Raw genomic sequence first — 21,044 nt, forward strand, 5'->3', positions numbered from 1 at the left:
TCACTTCTCCAGAGAGGGGAGAGGGGCTAGAAAAGGAGTTAATAATTGATCATGCCTATGTGAGGAAGCCTTCATAAAAATCCAATAGTATGGGTTTTGGAGAGCTTCCAGGTTGAACACATCCATGTACTAGGAGGGTAACACACCCAAACTTCATAGAAACAGAAGCTCTGTGCGTGGGACCCTCCTAAATCTGGCCCTGCGTATCCTTCATCTGGCTGTTCATCTGTATCCTTACTATATTCTTTGATAAGCTGGTAAACCTAAGTGTTTTTCCTGAGTCTCTGAACAACTCTAATCAATTAATTGAACCCAAGGAGTGTGTCCTAGGAATCTCTGTTTGTAGCTGATCAGTCAGAAGTGCTTAAACTTGTGATTGGCATCTGAACGTTTTCGGTCACATCCTAGAATATTAAAAATGGTTCTTTTACATATGAAGAGGAAAAGCTGCAATTTGAAAAATTTGTAGTCTCAAATCAAAAAACAGTTAAGACCACTAATTTTTGTCAGCATAAACTTCAAATGCTAAATACTCGCTGAGTAGTAGTGTTTTCAGTGATCACTCTTTGGTTCATTTATTTTTGATTTAATATTTTTGATCAATAACTTAAGCTATTACATAATTAATTTTGATGACTATATTAAAATATTAATTCAGTTAGCTTTTGCATTATGAAAAGATTATGCCTCATAAATTTCCATACTAAATTATGTATTCTTTACTAGAGACAAATGTTTCTTTATAACATAATAAACTTATATTTCAAATGTATAGTTTAAGACTGACCTGTAGATGGAGACGAGGCTCATGTAAATCTAAGGAGAGATAGACGCCTTAGTGGATCTATGTAAAAGGATGAAAATTGTCTCTTTTTAGGCACAAGTGAAACTGTGTCTCATGAGCATGCTTGTCCTTTTTCCCCAGAGGAACCTGGGCCAGGGCTACCAGATTGTACTGTGTATCATGCCCTGGTGGCCTCTGTCGCTCTAGAAAGCATTACAGTTAGTGACCATGCTGCCAAAAAAGTGAGAGAATTGTATTAACTTTGAGAGTTCCAAATCCAAGTAGTTGAAAGGATAATTTAAAAGTATATACATTTAACAGACAATTTTTAATATTTCAAACAATCTATTTATAAACATTTTGTATTTTTAAAAGTAATCTTGATTTTTAACTTTAAGAAACATTCTTGTCTTTTTTTTATTTTCCTTTTCAGAAGCTAATTAAGTTTAGTAGCTTTGGTTATAGCACTTATTTAAAACTTCTAACCATTAATTGCCCCAGAGATAATTTTATTTTTATTTTATACTGTTTTGTGATTTTGTCCAGAGCATTTAAATTATTGGTTTGTGATAAGATGGGATTCTATCTTTGTGCAGCAAAGTTAAACAGACGAAACTTAGTTGTTAGATTAAAGTAGGTATTCCAGGTCTGAATGCTGGGTTCACTATTATGGCCATCATGAAGAATTCCCGATACTATCTGTGAGCAGAATTCATAACCTCTGCTGTTTGTCTGAGTAAACGTCAGAGCACTCAAGGAGATAGTGATAGTTAACAGACTACCCCATACCAGAAAAGGAGGGGAAAAGGAGAAAAGGGCACAATATTTATGACTCTAGGAACTATAAGTTGTAATTTAATGAGATCAAAGCATGTGCTGTTTATTTGCTGCACTTACAGTTTTAAATAAAATGGTTAGAAAACAGACAATACTAAAAGTTCAGGATATTTAAAAGCTATAAAGGCTATAAAATCACAAGCATATTTTCAGTGGAAAATCATTTCATGGAGGTCTCTTAATTTATTATGCTCTTAAGATTAAGTAATTAATATATAAGAGTAGAAGACATAAGCAGTTAGTTTTTACTTTTGACAGTCACATACTAGGTTTTCACCCCACCTCCTCCTCCCCACATCTCTGTTGTTTCATAACAACGATTGTAATAGGAATTGATGCACTTTAGAGAATCTCCTATGAAATGTGGCTGATAAAACAGCTCCATGTATTTAGTTGTTGAAAAATGTAGCCTTTTAAAAATTGAAGTATATTAGTCAAGTTTCTCAATTGTAAGATGATTTTGTCAGGAAAGGAATTTGGATGTTGGTCATCTTAGACTCAGAAACAAGGGAAGTTATGCAGTATCCAAGACCACAGCATAAAACCAACTTCCACTACTGAATACTGGGCACTGCAGTTTGTATATCACTGTTGACCATAGTGGGAGCTGCTACCTGCTGCAATGGTATCAATGTTTTCCATGGAAGCTTGAAGTTCCTAGCACGTACCTGCTGTCTACCAACAAATGGATTTGCAACACTTCTTGTTCTTTGTTATACTAGTTCCCAATCCAGTATTCAAGACAGGTGCATCTGATCAGCAGAGCCTGGTCTCATGCTTATAAAGCTGACATTTCTGACTTCTCTGGTGGGCTCTTATATTGTAGAGCTCCTAAAATCCAAAGGGAGTTCAGATCCTGTGTAGTCAAAAATGTGAAAATCAACCCTAGCTGGTTTGGCTCAGTGCATAGGGCGTCAGCTGGTGGACTGAAGAGTCCCAGGTTCGATTCCAGTCAAGGGCACGTACTTTGGTTCAGGTTCTCCGGCCCTGGTTGGGGTTTGTGCAGGAGGCAACCAATCAATGTTTCTCTCTGTGTCTCCCTTCCACTCTCTCTAAAACATCAATGGAAAAATATCCTCGGGTGAGGATTAACTAAAAATTAAAAACACTTAAAAGAATGTGAAAATCAGATCTTTGAGTATTTAACATAGGCAGCATACAGAGGACAGCAGTGGGTAAGTACACAAGTAAGTACACAGGTATAGTAAGAGAAGTTTTTATTTCAGGATTTTATGTATTTGGATGGTATCTGTTAATCTCAGTGGACATGTAAATTCACAAATTAAGGCTTCTTTCATATTCTCTTCAATTCTATCCTGTACTATGAGGCCAGAATTATTTTTCTAAAATGCAAATCTTTTTATATTGTTCTATTCAAAATCCTTCAATGGTTAATTCTTCATTGCCTGTAGGATAAAATTAAAACTCTAGTTTGGCCTGCAAATCCCTTTCATTCAGTATTTGGGTTCTGCCAAATTTCTAGCCACTGTTACCAATATTCTATTCTTCCCCCTTAGCTATAACATATGAGTTCTAGCCATATCCTATTAATTTTGTTTCCCTGAAAAATCTTCCATGTTTCTGTACATTTTTGCATGTGGAATAGTTTTGCTTGGAATATCTAATCCTTTTTTGTCTTTGCAAATTTATCTTTTAAAGACTTAATTCAACTACTACTTTTCTATGTAATGCCTTCTTGATGCCCTCAGCCAACTGTGTTCTTCATGCTTCTCTGCATTCCGAAATATAGCACTCATCACATTATATTGTAATTATTTCTTACACAAATTTTTTCTTATTAGATGCTAATGAACTTGGGAATTTAATCATCTCTTTATATCAGAAGATTTTTGTTGGATAAGTAATGAAAGAAAATATTCTACTTATGGTTGGTTAGTGCATTTAGTTACCATGCTCCTTTTAAGAGCAAAGATCATGCTTTTTCCCCTGTGTCATTGTGTTTGCATATTCCATAGTCACTAATAATGTTCTCACCTTGGCTAATTACCTTGCAATAGAACTAGGGGAAATATACCTTGTTGGACCTGGGAGTAGTATCATCTTGATATATGAAATATTGTAAATTATACTGATAGGTTTAAAATTGGCTTTTAAACTGTCAGAAAAGTACCTTGCTCTGATGAAATATGCATACTGAATTTTTTGTTTCATGTTACTTAAGGAACTAAAAAAAGTAACCTCAGATTTGATAAAGTCCAAAGTCACATGGCAACATAAGATGGGAGAAGAAAACATCAATTTAACAATTAAAGAACAAAAAATTCAGGAACTTCAAGAAAGACTCAACATGGTATTTGATATATTCATGATTATAATACCAAAATGTTCTTTCTCTGTAAAGTTAATATACATAGAGAAAACAGTAGTATGAATCTTTTTAATTATTAGATTTTTGCCATTATCAGCAAGGCTTTAAGACAATAAAATTTGGTCATAGTAATTTTCTTTGCACTTTAACATGGTGTCAGATTATCTTAGGGCAGTGGTCGGCAAACTCATTAGTCAACAGAACTCATTAGTCAACAGAGCCAAATATCAACAGTACAACGATTAAAATTTCTTTTGAGAGCCAAATTTTTTAAACTTAAACTGTATAGGTAGGTACACTGTTATTAACTTAATTAGGGTACTCCTAAGGCTTAGGAAGAGCCACACTCAAGGGGCCAAAGAGCCGCATGTGGCTCGCGAGCCGCAGTTTGCCAACCACTGTCTTAGGGTATAGTGGTGTCTCCTGAAAAGTTTTTGGAGATGAGAAATTCTGTTAATTGAACATGGACATGAATAAGTCTGTGCCAGCCTATATTGGTTATATAAAACCATCTTTAGTTCACTAGAGTCACTGCTTTAACAGCAGACAGACGTTGGCACTCATGACCAACCGAAATTTGTTGAGCACTGAATTGAATGTAGAATTTGCTGAATTTTCTATCATAACATAAAATTGTTCAAATTTTTTAAGGAATTGGAATTAAATAAGAAGATAACAGAAGAGATTACTCATATTCAAGAAGAAAAACAGGCAAGCAATCATAAGATATTTTGGAAGTCAGTAAATATTTTTAAAACCAGATACAATGTGGGAAATAACAGATGAGATCATGCCTAAGTCAGTTCCTAGCACATAGTGAGAGCCCTCAGTTAGTGAGTATTAAATGGAGAAATATGCACATTTTGAGCCAGGTCTCTTACATACTCCCATTAAATAATAAATTGGGTCCTGGATGGTTGTGCAGTGGTTAGCAGCCGTGGGCAAACTACGGCCCGCGGGCCGGATCCAGCCCCTTTTGAAATGAATAAAACTAAAAAAAAAAAAAAGACCGTACCCTTTTATGTAATGATGTTTACTTTGAATTTATATTAGTTCACACAAACACTCCATCCATGCTTTTGTTCCGGCCCTCCGGTCCAGTTTAAGAACCCATTGTGGCCCTCGAGTCAAAAAGTTTGCCCACCCCTGGTAGAGCATCAGCCCAAGGACCAAAAGACATATACCTTGGTTTCAGGTTTTTCCCTGCCTTGGCCTTGGTCGCATTGGATGTTTTCCTCTCTCTCTCCCTCCCTATTTCCCCACCTCCTTCCCTCCTACTCTTTAAAAGTCAATGGGAAAGATTATCCTCGGGTGAGGATTAAAATAAATAAATAAATAAATAAATAAGTAAATAAGGGGATATGGGGAGATGTTCGTCAAAGGTTACAAACTTCTAGTTATAAGATGAGCAACTTCTGGGGATTTAATGTACAGCATGACTTTAGTTAACATACTGTATTATATACTTGAAACTTGCTAGGAGAGTAGATCACACATGTTCTCACCACACACACACAAAATGGTAATTATATGAGCTGAAAGAGATGTTAACCTTATTGTGGTAATAATTTCACAATATATACTGGTATCATTACCTTGGACACCTTAAGCTTATACATTGTTTATGTCAATTATATCTCAGTAAAATTGGAAAAAATATTACATTTAAATATTTTTAAATAAATAAAGATTAAAAATAAATCAATTTTTCCTTGATATTTTAGACCATGATACTCTGGCAGATAATTATTGAAATGTATGTATGCTTAGAACATATGTTTATGGGATAGTATACTCATTTAAATATGTATTTATAATAATCTATTTTTTTAAAAAATGGTATATGAAAGAAAACTCCTGTTTTGTTTTGTTTTTCTATCTTTTGCTTTTCCTCCATTTGATTCTGAATGCATTCCATGGCATCCTAGGCCATTGGTCATATGACATTTTAGTAGGGATATGTTAACTAGTTTGGGGGCAAGCCAACAAAAGTTTTTGTCTTGAATTCTTCACATTTTGCAATAGTGTCTCAGAATCCATGGTCCATTTCAAAGAACTTTAATTACTTTGAGGAACTCTTGGAAATGGTACTTTGTAAAAAATTATGTAATGTAAATTCATTCAGATATTAAATTAGTAAAATGTGTCATTAGCTTTTTTCAGTATATTCTTTATTATGGTGTTAAAATTAAACTATGAGGGGTGGTTAGAGAGAAACCAAAGGACTTGTATGCATGCATATTAGCATAACCAATGGACACAGACACTGGGGCAGTGGGGGCTTGCCCGGGGTGGGAATGGCTGGAGTGGGGGGGGGGGGTTAATTGGGGTAAAAGAAGACATATGTAAAACTTTAGACAATAAAAAAAATTAAACTCTGAAGATAAGAAACTAAAACATATTTTTAAAAGAGAAACATCCCTATTAAAGTTTTAAAATTGATATGTTTATATATTTTTTAAAGGATATCATCATTTCTTTTCAACATATGCAGCAATTACTCCAGCAACAGACCCAAGCTAATACTGAATTGGAAGCAGAATTGAAGGTGCAAAGAGAAAATAATCAGGTTATATTTATATATTTTTTAAAGTATATTTCCATCTAATGAGCTCTGCCTGTTTAATTGCAGTCATCTGTTTAACTTTATCTGAGATCATTTTAAATTTTAGGAACAAGATATGGCCTCCTTATTCAACTTGCTATCAATGTCTAAAGTAAGGAGCATACTTTTAAACATTGAAGTCACTAGGTAAATGTTCAATTGTATCAATATCTGACTTAATTTTGTAATACATTGAATGTGATTTTTTTTGTGACTTAGAATTGTGTCCAGGATCACAACTGAAAATAAGGTGACAACAAGTACACCATATTCTAAGGGAGCAATCAGTGAGCTCCTAGGAATTGGGACAGATCCCTCTTTACAGAAATACTAGTATGATAGAACTGGCCCTGTCACCTCAACATTCACTCATCCTCTTTCCAGTATATGTAAGAAAGTGATTGAGGAGGGGACGAAGTTATGGTCACTGATGTTTGGGAGTGAGGGTTCAATAAGCAGCTTTTTTTTATTATTTTTTATTTTTTTGCATTCCTAGTGGAGGAGCACCCATTTCCCCTCACAAAGCTAAGTGAAGGAGCCTATAGGAAAATCACTTGTAAAGATTGTGGTACAAAAAAGGGGAAGGGCAGACTGTCCTCTTGTTTCTTAGATGGATAGAAACCTTAATGTTCACTGTGGTGCTGCCAGTAGAGTGAGATAAGTTGATGTGGAAGGACTTGACATGTTTCTTGAGGTTTGGAAGTGTACCAAGAACTTTCAGACTAACGCTCAGTTATGGTCTAGAAATTTCGAGGAAAGTCTTTGGAATAATCTGTGCCAAAGGGGCTTGAAGTGTATTATGCTTGTTCCAGTACTGAACGTACCTGGAAGGATGCAGAAGAGAGAACTTTGATGGTGCCTTGAATCCACAGGAAGGACCACGGAGGTTAGTGGAAGGGTAGGAACTGCCCTGTTTGCTAATGAGCCAAGTGATGGGATGTACAGCTTAAGAGGAGCTGGGGACCTGTTCCACTGGGGTGGCCAGTAGAAGGATTTATGCCCCTCTAAAGGGATTCTTGGGAATCCAGGGTGATGCTAAACATTTCCTAAGAAAACTACAATCACCTTCTGTGTAAAGACCATCAGCAGAGACCAGGGCCAGCTTCATGGGTATGTAACCAATGCAGTTGCATATGGACCCAGTCTCAGAAGGGCCTTGTGCTTCAGGTTTAGTGTTCTGTGGTTACCGTCTTCAAATCTTAATGAATTTTTATCTTTGAATGTATGTTTTGTAAATTAAGTCTGATGATAGCACTGGGAGCTTGAGCCTCAGCTCCCAGTCTCCCACTGCCTCCCAGGACCACCTCCTGGCTGCTGGCTCTTCTACCCTTCTGCGCCCTGGGCCCTGCCTGGCCTCATCTTCCCTGCTTCTGTCTCAAGACTTGCAACTAGTTCACATTGGTGGTGAGAGGCCTGTATTCTACTGTTGCCCTATACCCCTGCTGGAGGCCCGGATGCAGGAGGGAGGGTCTGAGTGGAGTGCATGTGCCCTGCAGCATCCTGTATCCTGGGTTGGTAATATCTTGGCATTTAGCATGTTAGATAGGTGACTTGGCAGGAAGTGAGTCTCCAGTTCAGGTACAGAGGTGCATCTCTGCCTGGCAGTTGCAATCCCTTGAGGGTTACCCATTTGCCATGGGTTGAGCAAAGGGCCCATGAGACAGGAGATTGACCTCCCTCACCCACAGCCAGGACATAGTACATGGGTCCAGCCACTTGCAGTAGGTAGACTTCAGTAACTGGTAGCTTGTACTTATGCTGAGTCAAGTGGCAAGGCTTTAGGCATCTGTGAGGATCTGCATTTGCCCTATGAGTATCCTTCTGCTCAGGGACTATGGCATTAAATAGAAAATAAAAAGCCCCATGATAGGTTGATGGGGATAGAGAGGAAGGGAGGAGGGAAGGACCATGAAGAAAGAAAAAACTTTTGTATTATCTTTAATAGCACTTTTTCCCCTGCCCCCCCCCCCTTTTTTTTTAATTTTTGCACCGCGCCTCACAAATTATGCTGAGTCCATCACCTTTGAATGGAACCAAACCTAACCTTAGCGGTGCAAGATTTATCTTATCATTGATGTTTTTTGACTAGTCATGCGAAGAAAGTTTTGCCTTCCTTATTTCTCTTGCCTCTGCAGGAATTAGACCTAGAAGAGGAAGAAGGAAGAGGTGTGCTTGAGTCAAACCTCTTCCTCCTTTTAACCTCTTCACCTACTCAAATAAAAGACAAGTAGAAATCATTTCTCTGAAAGTCCAGGTATAAGCAAGTATCCCCGATACCTTCTCCACCCACCCTACAGATGGATAATTTGGAACCATTTCTCTGATATGTTGAACCTCCTCCCAAGAAATATGTGATGTAGTTTATCCACATTCTTTATGAGTAGCAGTTATCAGACTTGTCTTCTAATCCACTTAAAGGAGTTGAAACCTCAGTTTTTAGGATGAACAAAATATTAGAGATTAGCTAGTCTAATCATCATTTCATGATGAGCTAGAGATCCAGAAAGTATAAGCTTGTAGTTCAAAGTCTCATAATTAGTGGCAAAACCAGGATTAAATATTTGTCCTGACTCTATTCCAGCACTGTTTCTACATTACATTGTTAGTATTTTTCCTAGACCTGTGAGAGCTGCCACTTTTGTTAGATTCATTATATGAAAACCACAACTTTTAAATTATTTTCCATGCATTCTAAATCCAATGTTTATGTATCATTGAATTCTACAGGGCCTAGAGTAGTTACAATTACATATATATATATATATATATATATATATATATATATATATAGAGAGAGAGAGAGAGAGAGAGAGAGAGAGAGAGAGAGAGAGAGTCATCTGTTTGAGTTTATGATGACTGTAACTATGGTTCCAGGATCTTTTAATGACACTACTAAAATCTTGGGTACTCCAAATGCCTCTCTCTTTAACTAGCACCATTATTACCTGCGCCTTTATTATATATAGAGAAACTAGATTTCATATAGTAAAGTTTCAAAGTATTGGCAAAAACAGAATTGTCAGCTTTTTATTTGAATAAGGACATTAAAAAATAACTAATACCATCTATCATCTTTTTCATTTTATGAAAGAGAACATTTTAACACTAAAAGTATAGTAAGAATATAATCTCAGGTAAAAGGAGAGTCTGTTACAAGAAAAGACATGATGCCCTCCAATTGACATTTTTTTGCCATGGCTAGTGAAATTTTGCCATGCTTGTTTGCAATCAGTGCTTGTTTGCAGACTGGTGCTGGAGAACCACTGCTATATAGCATAAGAAAATATTAATGTAGAACTGTTGCTGAGGATTATGCTGCATAGATATCTCAAGTGTTTTCTTGAACATTCTAAATCCACCTGTACTAAAAGGGATCATTACTCTTCACAATGGCCTACTGTGTTTCAGCACTGTGCGGTAATGCTGCCATCTGTCTTATATTTTTATTGTACAATTTGGAGCATAGAGAAATAAATTCTCATGATGGAGAATATTTTATACTATGATTTAATTATAGTTTAGTCCAGATATAAGTATAGTTATACTGCCGTAGGCATAGTGTTAATAAGAATAATTTACTTAGTTTGCTGCCATAATCATAGTATTAACCAGGATAATTTACTCAGTTTGGGATATATATTAAAATATTAACAGGTGTTTTTATTTTGACTTTCCACAATATCCATTTTTTCAGCTAGGGTTTTTGATTGTTAATCCAGATGCAAACAATCCTATGTAATAAAAGCGTAATAAGCAAATCGACCAAACGGCGGAACAACCAGTTGACAGGGGGCGGGGCCAACGAGCAGGTGGCGCCAGGCCAGCCAAGGCATGTGCCAGTGGGCAGAGGGAGGGGATGGTGATGGGGGGGTGGGGCCAGCCGCTTGCGGCCACAGCCGTCCCCTGATCACCACCTGGTTGCCTCCCGCAGAGGGAGGCCAGACTGCGGTTTAGGCCCACAGGGAGCAGGCTCCCGGCCTGTGAGAGGGCTCAGGTCAGACTGAGGGATCCCCGCCTCCCTGAGTGCACTAATTTTCGTGCACTGGGTCTCTAGTACCAAATAATCTCTTGATAGAGTATAACTTCCAATAGAACAGTAAATTTTCACCTCCATAGCATAAGAGCATATAAGAGTATCTGTATCTGGCACATATTAGGAGCTCATTAAATGTTTAGTTCTTTATGAGCTAGAGGAGAATCTTTGTTAAAATTGTAAAATTATGTTTCCATAATTTTGCCTGCAGATTGACATTTTAGATATAATTGAGAACTCTATATAGATGAAACACTGTGAAGCCTTTAAAATGAGATAGGTCTATATATAATGATATCGAAAGTAAGCAAGACATATTAATTTTTTCAAAACAGATGCAGAATAATATGGTATGTATAGTACTATATTCTTTATGCTTATATGACAATTTCTGGAAGGGTACACAAGAAACTGCCTGAGTGGTTACCTCTGAGGAGGGAATTGGAAAACCTTACCTTTTCTTTGTGTGGCTGGAAATGTTTACCCTGAATGTACATAGATAGCTTTAATAATGATCAACAAATGAACTTAAAAATTCCAGATATAGTAGACATATAGGTAGAGTTCTTACTACTTGTCTTTTTACAGAGGTTCATTTGGATTATCAGCAGACATTAGAGAAACCTAATAATATTGGTGACACTGATACCAATAGCTTTAACACCCGTGTCTTAGAAAACAGTAGTGGTTTTAGTCTTTAAAGGTTTTCTTTGGGGGCGGGGAGAGAGGGTAGTGTGATGGTGTTTATATTATGTTATTTTACAAAGTAATTGATTAATAGAGTAAATATTAAAACTCTACTTAAAATGTGTTAATTTGAAATTAAAAATTAACGTTGTATTTAAGGGCTCTCTAGCCAGTTACTTCCTAAAATAAACAGATATGGAAAAATGTTCTTTGGTAGTTAAAATTTTTTAGTAGTGTTATATGCTGGATTATGCTACATTTCATATTTTTCAATGCTGTAGTTTATATTACTTTTTCAGTACATTAAAACTTATGTGGTGAAACTGAATAATGGCAATGTTTTTATGTCCTTTTATAGTCATTTCTTTTTCATAACCTCCCCCTCTTTTCCTGTTAACTAAACTATAAGCACCTTTCTGTTAATTTATGAAAATTATTGTTGAGATAGCACATTATCACTGATCTGTATGGCACTTGCAGCATGTTAGAAGCAAAGGTCTAAGCAACATAAAACACATCAAAATTCATTAATGCGGTATTGATTATTTTTTGGATAATTAATTTTATTGCAGACCCTTGAAAGAGATAATGAGCTGCAAAGGGAGAAGTTAAAAGAAAATGAAGAAAAGTTCCTTAATCTTCAAAATGAGCATGAGAAAGCATTAAGAACTGGGGGAAAGCATGTAGGTTTATTAAATATTTAAATATTTTGAATAGTTGTAGACATTTAAAATAACTATTAAATGCAAAAGAAATATCGCAGAAATAATGTAGGAATAGTCAGACACATTTCCTTCTTGCACTTATATTTCTAAGAAGTGAATGCTTTTTAAAAAGCTAAATTTAATAAAATTCCCTGTATTGCTTTTATGCATGAAAAACCACACGTGTGTGTGTGTGTGTGTGTGTGTGTAAATTGAATGACTTCCCATATGTAACAAAAATTAATTTACCTTTTCATAAAATCATTAATAATATTGTAGTAAATTATTAAAATAAGGAATTATATAAGATATTATTGTTGGCTGATCTATTTAGCTTTCCTTAGCAGTTTTGTTGAGATGTATTAAAGCCATGTTTAGAACATGTAGATAATAGTTGAGTTCTATAGTGTTAACATTTATCATAAGACTTGATGTTATAAACATGGCTATTTTCTTAAACCACATGTTTGCTAATAAATGTTAATATTAGTGAAATAGATAATAAAAGTGTAAATCAGTAATATAAAGGTTCACTTTAAAAATTGGTGAACCCTAAAATTGATTTTTCTATTTTAATATCTATTTCATTGCCTTTCAATTCTTTTACAAGAATAACACAGAAGTTACTATTTATGAGTTTATGAAATCTGTATTTTGGGAAAGATTATATTTTAGACTATTATGCCAATTATACTATGTTATTCTAATACTATACTAATCTAGTTTTACTAATATACTTTAAATACCAACTTGATAAAATTCACTAAAGGTGACTTTGTTTAATATAAATTGTTATATATGTAACTCTTGATTTTTCAGTTTCTCACATACAGTGGGTTACCCTTTCATTTTGATGCTGGTTTCTTTTGCTGTGTAGCTTTTTATTTTGATGTAGTCCCATTTGTTTATTTTTTTCCTTAGTTCCTTTGCCCTAGATGTATCTGTAAACATACTGCTATGAGAGATGTCTGAGATTTTGCTACCCATGGTTTCTTCCAGGAATTTTATGGTTTCATGACTTAATTTAAGTATTTTATCCATTTTGCATTTATTCTTGTGTATGGTATAAGTTGGTGGTCTAGTTTCATTTTTTTGCATGTATCTGCCTAATTTTCCCAATACCATTTATTATTGAAGAGACAGTCTTGATTCCATTGTATGCTTTTGCCTCCTTTGTCAAATATTAATTGAGCATAATGGCTTGTGTCGATTTCCGGGGTCTCTGTTCTGTTCCATTGACCTATATGCCTGTTCTTGTGCCACTACCAAGCTGTTTTGATTACAGTGGCTTTGTAGTGTAACTTGATATCTGGTATTGTGATCCTCCAACTTTGTTCTTTCTCAAGATTGCTGCAGATATTTGGGGTCTTTTTTGGTTCCATATACATTTTTGGAGTATTTGTTCTAGATATGTGAAATATGCTATTGGTATTTTGATAGGGTTTGCATTGAATCTATAGATTGCCTTGGGTAGTATGGACATTTTAATGATGCTAATTCTACAAATTCATGAACATAGTATATTCTTCCACTTGTTATATCTTCCTCTATCTCTTTTTTCAACATCCTGTAGTTTTCCAAGTACAAGTCTTTTACTTCATTGGTTAAGTATCTCAATTTTTTTGCAACAAATAAAAGTATCTCAATTTTTTTTTGTTGCAAAGGGTAAATGGAATTGTTTGTTTTTGTTACTCTTTATGAGAGTTCATTATTGGTATATACAAAAAAAACCATAGTTTTTTTAGTGTTGATTTTGAATCCTGCTACATTGCCAAATTCATTTATTAAATAGTTTTTTGGTGGAGTCTTTAGGGTTTTCTATGTACGATATCTAATGTCATCTGTGAATGAGAATTTTATTTCCTCCTTTCCAATTTGAATGCCTTTTATTTCTTCTTCTTGTCTGCTTTCTGTGGGAACCCGGCCAGCCCTTTTGCATCACTGCTTATCAGGGTTCTCTCCAGCTAGTCTTAAGTTGATTATGCAGAATTTTTTGTATTTTAGTTGTAATCCTACTTTATCAGCACAATTTAAATGTTTGATACTTTTTTAAAAAAAATTTATTTTGTTGAAAGTATTCAGATGTCCCCCATTTTCCCCTCTCCACTCATCCCCCCCCCCATTGTTTTAAATTCTGTTTTTACATTAAAGGAACCTTTTCCATTTTACACTAGAATCTTCCAGAAGTAAATACTGAAAACAGTGATATGTCAATGGGAAAATTACAAAACACCACACAGAAATATAATTCTAGGCAAGAAATAAGGGAAGAAAATAAAGTGAATTTTTGTTTAGATACTGAATATAGAGAAAAGGAGAAAAAGAAAGAAGGACCACTTACAGAAGAAATCATTATAGAAGGTAACCTAAGATTATATTGATATTTTCTAATTTGTATATTGAGCTTTGTAGAGGGATTCAGTTATACCCTTTGCTTTGAGGACCTTGTAATGTAGTTGGAGAAATACATTATTTTGTATATATCTTAACAAAACAGGGTCCCTTTGTGCTATTCTTTACAGCAGTCGTTCTCAACCTTCTGGCCCTTTAAATAGAGTTCCTCATGTTGTGACCCAATCAATCATAAAATTATTCATTGCTACTTCATAACTGTAATGTTGCTACTGTTATGAATCGTAAATATCTGATATGCAGGATGGTCTTAGGCGACCCCTGTGAAAGGGTCGTTCGACCGCCAAAGGGGTCGCGACACACAGGTTGAGAACCACTGCTTTACAGTCAATATTTTTTTGGGGAAAGTACATTTCTGCCTATTCATCACTTCTTTCCTTTTTGCATTCTGGTTTATGCCTTCACTGTTTTGCTGAGAATGTCCAATGGGCTTCCAATAACCTTCTGATGACCAGACCTAGAGCATGTTACATCAAATGGCCTTTCTAAAACTGTTCAAATAATTTACTAATTCATCCAGCTTGAAAAAAAGTTGTTTAAAGACAGTAACATTCCAAGTTTTGTCCTTGACTAATTAATTATTTGAAAGTGTTCAAAACTAGGCCGAACAACCACTTGGTGGAGATGTTGTAGAGAGAATGGTCAGACTAAAAAAGCCCTACAAGCTCTGAACTTTATATTCCAGATTATTGTAATTATACTGAATTTTTGAAATCTATGGTTGGAACCCAAATGAATAAAAATTAATGTCTTAAGTAGACATTTTATACACTTGGCCAAAAGTATTCCAAAAGCAAAATATATTTACAAGGTAGTAAATTAAAAAAGTGATAAGAGTATTGAAGAAGCCAGCTAGCAATTTCTGGATCTAAGTAGTAATAGAAATTAAGAGTATAAATTGTTAGGATAAATTGATTTTATCGAATCAGCTGTGTGTTTATATGGACTTGACTAGAGAAATAAAAACCATTTTTATAATACCCTCAATGTGTCTTATTTTAAACCAAAAGTACGTTTGTTGTAGTGTATAAAAATTTACTGTGCTCTCATCATGACAGATATACAGCATACTGAAAAAATCTCCAAGAATGAAATTGATCCTAGTGTACCTCAAGATGAGAAGCAAAGCGAAATCTCTATAAGCAAAACCCTCTGCATAGAAAAAGAATTAATTAGTCAAGGACAAACCTTGAATGTTACTGACTTTAGAAAAGCAGCTACTACAGAAATAAAAGACAAGATGGGCTTGGAAAGAGACAATGAATCCACAGAATTTAAATCACCAAATAATTCTTTTTTAGAGGCAGATATATCAATAGAAACAGACAGCATACACCTAGAAAGAACTGAAGGATTCGATGTTCACCGTCCAGATTTACATCTGGAGGTTGAAAGTAACAGAATATCATTTAACAGTGTCTTAAATGAGATGGCTCACAGTACAAATCATAAAAAAGATGTTTCTGAACAACGGTTTAGATTGCTTCCAGAGACTCAAGAAAATGCTACAAAGAAGACAATTACAAACAGTGACCAAGCCAAAATAGATTTGGATTCATCTCTGGATGTAAAAAAGAATCCTGTTCAGTGTCAAAGATACAATTTACATGACTCAAGTGATGTTATATTAGATGATAAGCAGTGTAAAATAGAACAAATACAACTGGTAAATAATAAAAGTGAGTGCAGCACACTACCACTTAAACAAACTTCAGCTGTTCAGCAAATCTGTAAGGATACTTTAGAGAAGCCTGGACTAACTATTCCCTATGACACTGCAGTTGAATACCCCATTTCATCCGCAGTTTTCAGTGATAATCTTAAAGTATTTCTTAAGAATTCAGATACAAATGTTAATATGATGCCTATATTGGTGAAACCAAAAAGCCCTGGGAAAAGAGCTGTATGTAAAGATCTGAATGACTCACAAAGTTCATTTAAGGACCGTTTGGGAGATTTAGAAAACAGTATGAACATTTCTCTACTTCAAGTTAACAATGAGAATATACATACCTCACAAGCCAAAGATATGAAAACTGCTGTTCACATGAAAACTTCCACAGAAATGCAGTTTTCCAGTAAAGAGAGTCACATTGATGAGAATCAGTTAACTGAAGCTACAAAAAATGACCTTTTCCTGTTTGTGGATGTTAATGAAAGACAGCATACATTGTTAAATAATACTGAGAAAACAGAGTCATTAAATGACATCGTTTCAGGAAAAATTTACAGTGAAGGACAGCTGGAAGAATCATGTTCATTTCACATAAAGCCATCTGGAGATTTAGTAAACAGAAGTGGAAAGTCAGCCTTTGATCTTTCAACTTCAGATAAAAAAACTGAGAAAACTCCAGTATATGTGAATTTTTTAGACCCCAGTTCTTGGTCAAAAGTAAATCAAAATGAAAGTCAAACAGTGAGCACTTCAACTTCTGGCATTCCCTTGTTGCTGAACGAGAGACCAATAGGCCCATCAGAAAACGAAAAGATTGTTTCAATGACACTTTGTAAAAATGTCAGGAAGGATACTGGGCCAGGTAAGAAAACAAGCTTTATGTTTACTTTAAAAATTTATTATTTCTGTTTAGTATTCTTGGTAAAAATTCTCCAGATTATGTTCAAAATGAAAACATGTTAGTATTTATTTTTTTCCTAAACCTAAATATTCCCTATATAGTAAAAGTAAAGGCTTTATTTAGATGAAAATGGATTTTTCACCTAAACCTGAACCAGTTTTGTCAACATATACTGAGGCATAATTGCATTTTGGAAATTAAAAAAAAAAACAAACCAAGGAACTGAAAATAACAAAAACAACCACAGGTCCAGGCAACTAATTTTAAATTAGGAACTGCTACTTCATCTGAGGTCTTTACTTTCTAGAGCAAATGCAGAGAAGTTGATAAGGCTTCTTCCAGTGCCCATGTTTATCCCTTAGACACACACACACACACACACACACACACACACACACCAGAAAAATCACCACCACCTCTCTCCCTCAGAACCACCTTTTGTCACTTTCTTCCCCGTTTTCTCCCTTTCCTTCATTTTTCTATTTTGTTTCTTCACCAGCACCACAAATCCAGCTTTTGTTTGACAATCTCAAGGTATAGCATGATTACATTTCATATCATTGCTATTTGTCATTGAAACACTTTAAATTGAACCCCTTAATATGATGTACCTATATTTACTAATACACTAAAATGCTAAATATTTCAGACTATTATTTAAAACTATCACATGAAATAACATAATGTCCAAGTTTTGCTTTAAAAATACACAATAGAAAAATAGGGGGAAAGGTAATGGATGAAAGTCATATGACTTAATATTGATGGATATTGAAGCTGGGTAATGGGTACTTGAGATTCATACTCTGTACTTGGGAGTACTTGAAATTTTTCATATTAACATGTAGATGCTGTATAAACATAACTTGGAGATAATGTTTAAGAAGTATTATCATGAGGAAAATGTTAACTTTGCTATTTGCAGTCTCACAATCAAAGTTTACATTGTTAAAAATTTAGATTTTAAGTGACTTCACCTGTTTAAGAATATGCAGTTAGACCCATTAAAGGAAATGCAAATTACAAGGGCAGCTTTGCCTGGCCCTGAGTTTAACATGCTTCTTTTAAAAGGAAAGAGAAAACTTGGGAGAAAAAACTGGGAACTAAAAGCAAAATAAGTACTTCTTGCTTGCTAGCATGAATGGAGATATAGGGAAAAAAATAGAAAACACCAAAGCACTGGAAAACCTTATTTCACAAAATCTAATTTTTCCTAGTAAAATGTATTCAGATTCTATTAATCTTATCTGTCAAATGCTGTGGTTAGTCAAATGCTATTAGTCAAGGATCTGGTCTAATGTTGACCATATTATCCCAGTTCCTTTCTTCTAAATTAAATTTCAGTGATATAAATTTAAGAATGGAAGGGGAGATGTCTGAAATTCTATAAAAATTCAACTTGTAAAGTCGTCAAACTCATAAAAGTTTAAATATTTTTTAAACTTCGAAGTAGGCATGTTTCTCTACATTACTTTTATCTGTTTATTAAATACTAGACAGCCCTTTGTTGGGTATCTTATGGCCAGTTTCTTTTAATCTGAATTCGTAAGATGTTCACTATATAAATGTTTACATGTACAGGCAGTGTAGTAACTGGGGAATAAGGATAACATGTTGTTTTATAAGATGTTTATACCATTTCACTCATTTTAATGTGAAATCAGGTTTTAGAAATAGCAATAATAAAACTTTATTTTCTGAAATGAGATGTTTAATGTAAAAGCAAAGTCTATGAAAACTATAAAAAGGTCAAAGTAAAAAGAAAATAGAAATTGTTACTTTTTAAATACAAAAGCATAGAATCAGAGTAAAACAAGTTCAGCCACTAAAATGAGTGCCTGGAGAATAAAATTCAGTTGTTGCCATTTCCTCTTTGTCAAGCAGATACTACTAGCATTAACAGAGTTGCTGACACTTTGAATAACTCCACTATCCATCCAGATCCCAAGGGAGAGCCCAGTGAAGAGAGGAATGCAACTGCAAAGACTTCTTGTGATTCTTCTTTTCCCACAGAACATGTAAGTCAATTAAAAATATTGCCAAGCAGACCTTAGTGAGCTAATTCTACAGATATGTGTAGAACTGTATGCATCTGGATGCTTTAAGACCTAACTGATCTCCAAAATAATATCAAGAGGGCAGCATGGCACCATTTTTCACAATTAAGGTTGATGGAAAACAGCAGGAAAAAGTCACAGTGTATAAATCAAATAGATATAATCCAGCCTGTTTGAGGAGGGAGAGTGTGAGGTAGTGTATTATGTACTTCTATATTTTAGTCACCTAAACTTAGGAATAGTGGCACTTGCACATTTATTTAAACTTAAAATACAACTGTTCACAATTTGAGCATTTAAAATTTTATTCTAATTAAAGTTGCCTTAAATAGTCAATGAATAAATTGAGCTATTTTTAGTAGGGCTTAATGTTACTTACATTTTGGGAAACTGTTGTGAAGGAATTTATTTTAAATTATTTCAGTTAGAACACAGAATATGAAAGGATCAAATGTCCATCAATATATATCAAGTATGAATGTAAATATTAAACAAAAGATTTGTAGAGATTATATGGCTCCAGGAGTCTGTCATATAAAAAGCAACTAACTACAGATGACAGGTTTTTTGGTAAAATTTGTAAGTTTCTTATTTTGGTTACAAAACTTTAATGCAAAAAAGGCTATGTTCAAAGTCTACAAAAAACAATTATAGGTATAATTGCTAAAAGATAAACTATAAATGTTAGGAAAGGTTACTTATTTAAATAATTGCATAGTGAGATTTTAAAGCCACTATATTGTTTTAAATTTTATAGACACACATTAAGTAACTTTCTCTTCAGCACATCAAAGATGAAAATTACAGTATTGACACCTTAACATATAACAGGTTTTCACAATAAATTTTATTTTTCTTTTTAAGTATGAGAGACCCTCACTGAGATAGTATAAACTTTTCTTCTGGGAGGGTTAAAACTAAAATCAGGATTCATCTTTTCACCATTGTGTCAGCAGAAATCATTTCAGCTTTGATGTGTACAAGTGTGTATTTGAAATATGGTAAATCTGGCATTGGGAAATCCTTGGCCAACTAGGTAAGTTAGTGAAATCAATGCAAAAAGGAAAAGCTAGATACCGATTTCAAATTCGGTTGAATACTTAACATCTATACTAATAATAGCAGAATATGCAAATTGTTCAAGACAGGGGTGGAGCCATGTAGAGAGCTCTCAGTACGCCTGTGCTGGGGGTCCGAAGGGCATGGAGAGGAAGGGAGAGCAGATAGGCAGTTAGGGCGATAAGGTCAGGAGGGGAGAGCAGACAGGCAGTTAGGGCGATCAGGCCAGGAGGGGAGAGCAGACAGGCAGTTAGGGCGATCAGGCCAGGAGAGGAGAGCAGATAGGCAGTTAGGGCCATCAGGCAGGCAGGGGAGCACTTAGGGGCATCAGGCAGGTGAGCGGTTAGGAGCCAGTGGTTCCGGATTGTGAGAGGGATCCTGGATTGGAGAGGGTACAGGCCAGACTGAGGGACCCCCGCCTCCCATGCATGAATTTTGTGCACTGGACCTCTTATTGTAATTGTCCTTTTTCAAAGGTATAATGGGAATTTCATGTCTCCCTTTAAAGCCCATTTTTATAATTAACCCAGTAGTTCCATTCTTTGTCTAATCCTAATGCTTTTCTTGCAATTAATGTTTTTAAGAATTTATAGAATTAAAGCTTTTTCAAAAAAATATTCCCACATATCCTGTGAGGCACATCTATTTTACAAATGAGGAAGCAGTGACACAAATGTGAAATAATTCCAAAGCACTGAGAGACACTACCTGTGGCAGACTTAAAGTAGGTCTCTTGGCTCTTAGTCAAATATCTACTTTCTCAACTTTCATAGTAAAAAAATGTTTCTTCTCAAAATACTAGTGCATGTAAAAAAAAAATAAATAAAACTCAGCTCACTGGCTAAAGAGATATTTTCTAAATTTTACTAGGTGTCAAGCACTATGCTAAGTACCATTGTCCCCCCTGAAGCTTGATTACCAAACATCTAATGTGGGACACATTTAAAAGCAGACCTATCTT

General features: G+C 34.9%; 1 protein-coding gene across 1 annotated transcript in view; it reads left to right on the forward strand.

Moving 5' to 3' along the window:
• The window catches only part of CCDC73 (coiled-coil domain containing 73), an 86,697-nt gene that overhangs the window by 61,290 nt on the left and 4,363 nt on the right, over positions 1–21,044 (forward strand). The window contains exons 11-17 of the mRNA XM_081098156.1: positions 3,804–3,932; positions 4,602–4,661; positions 6,415–6,519; positions 11,848–11,958; positions 14,154–14,340; positions 15,450–16,928; positions 18,852–18,985. Of these exons, the coding sequence (XP_080954282.1) occupies positions 3,804–3,932; positions 4,602–4,661; positions 6,415–6,519; positions 11,848–11,958; positions 14,154–14,340; positions 15,450–16,928; positions 18,852–18,985 (2,205 nt within the window). The remainder of the gene's footprint in view (positions 1–3,803; positions 3,933–4,601; positions 4,662–6,414; positions 6,520–11,847; positions 11,959–14,153; positions 14,341–15,449; positions 16,929–18,851; positions 18,986–21,044) is intronic.

This window comes from Myotis nattereri (genome assembly GCF_964212035.1).
Source record: "Myotis nattereri genome assembly, chromosome: 9".
Lineage (NCBI taxonomy): Eukaryota > Metazoa > Chordata > Mammalia > Chiroptera > Vespertilionidae > Myotis > Myotis nattereri.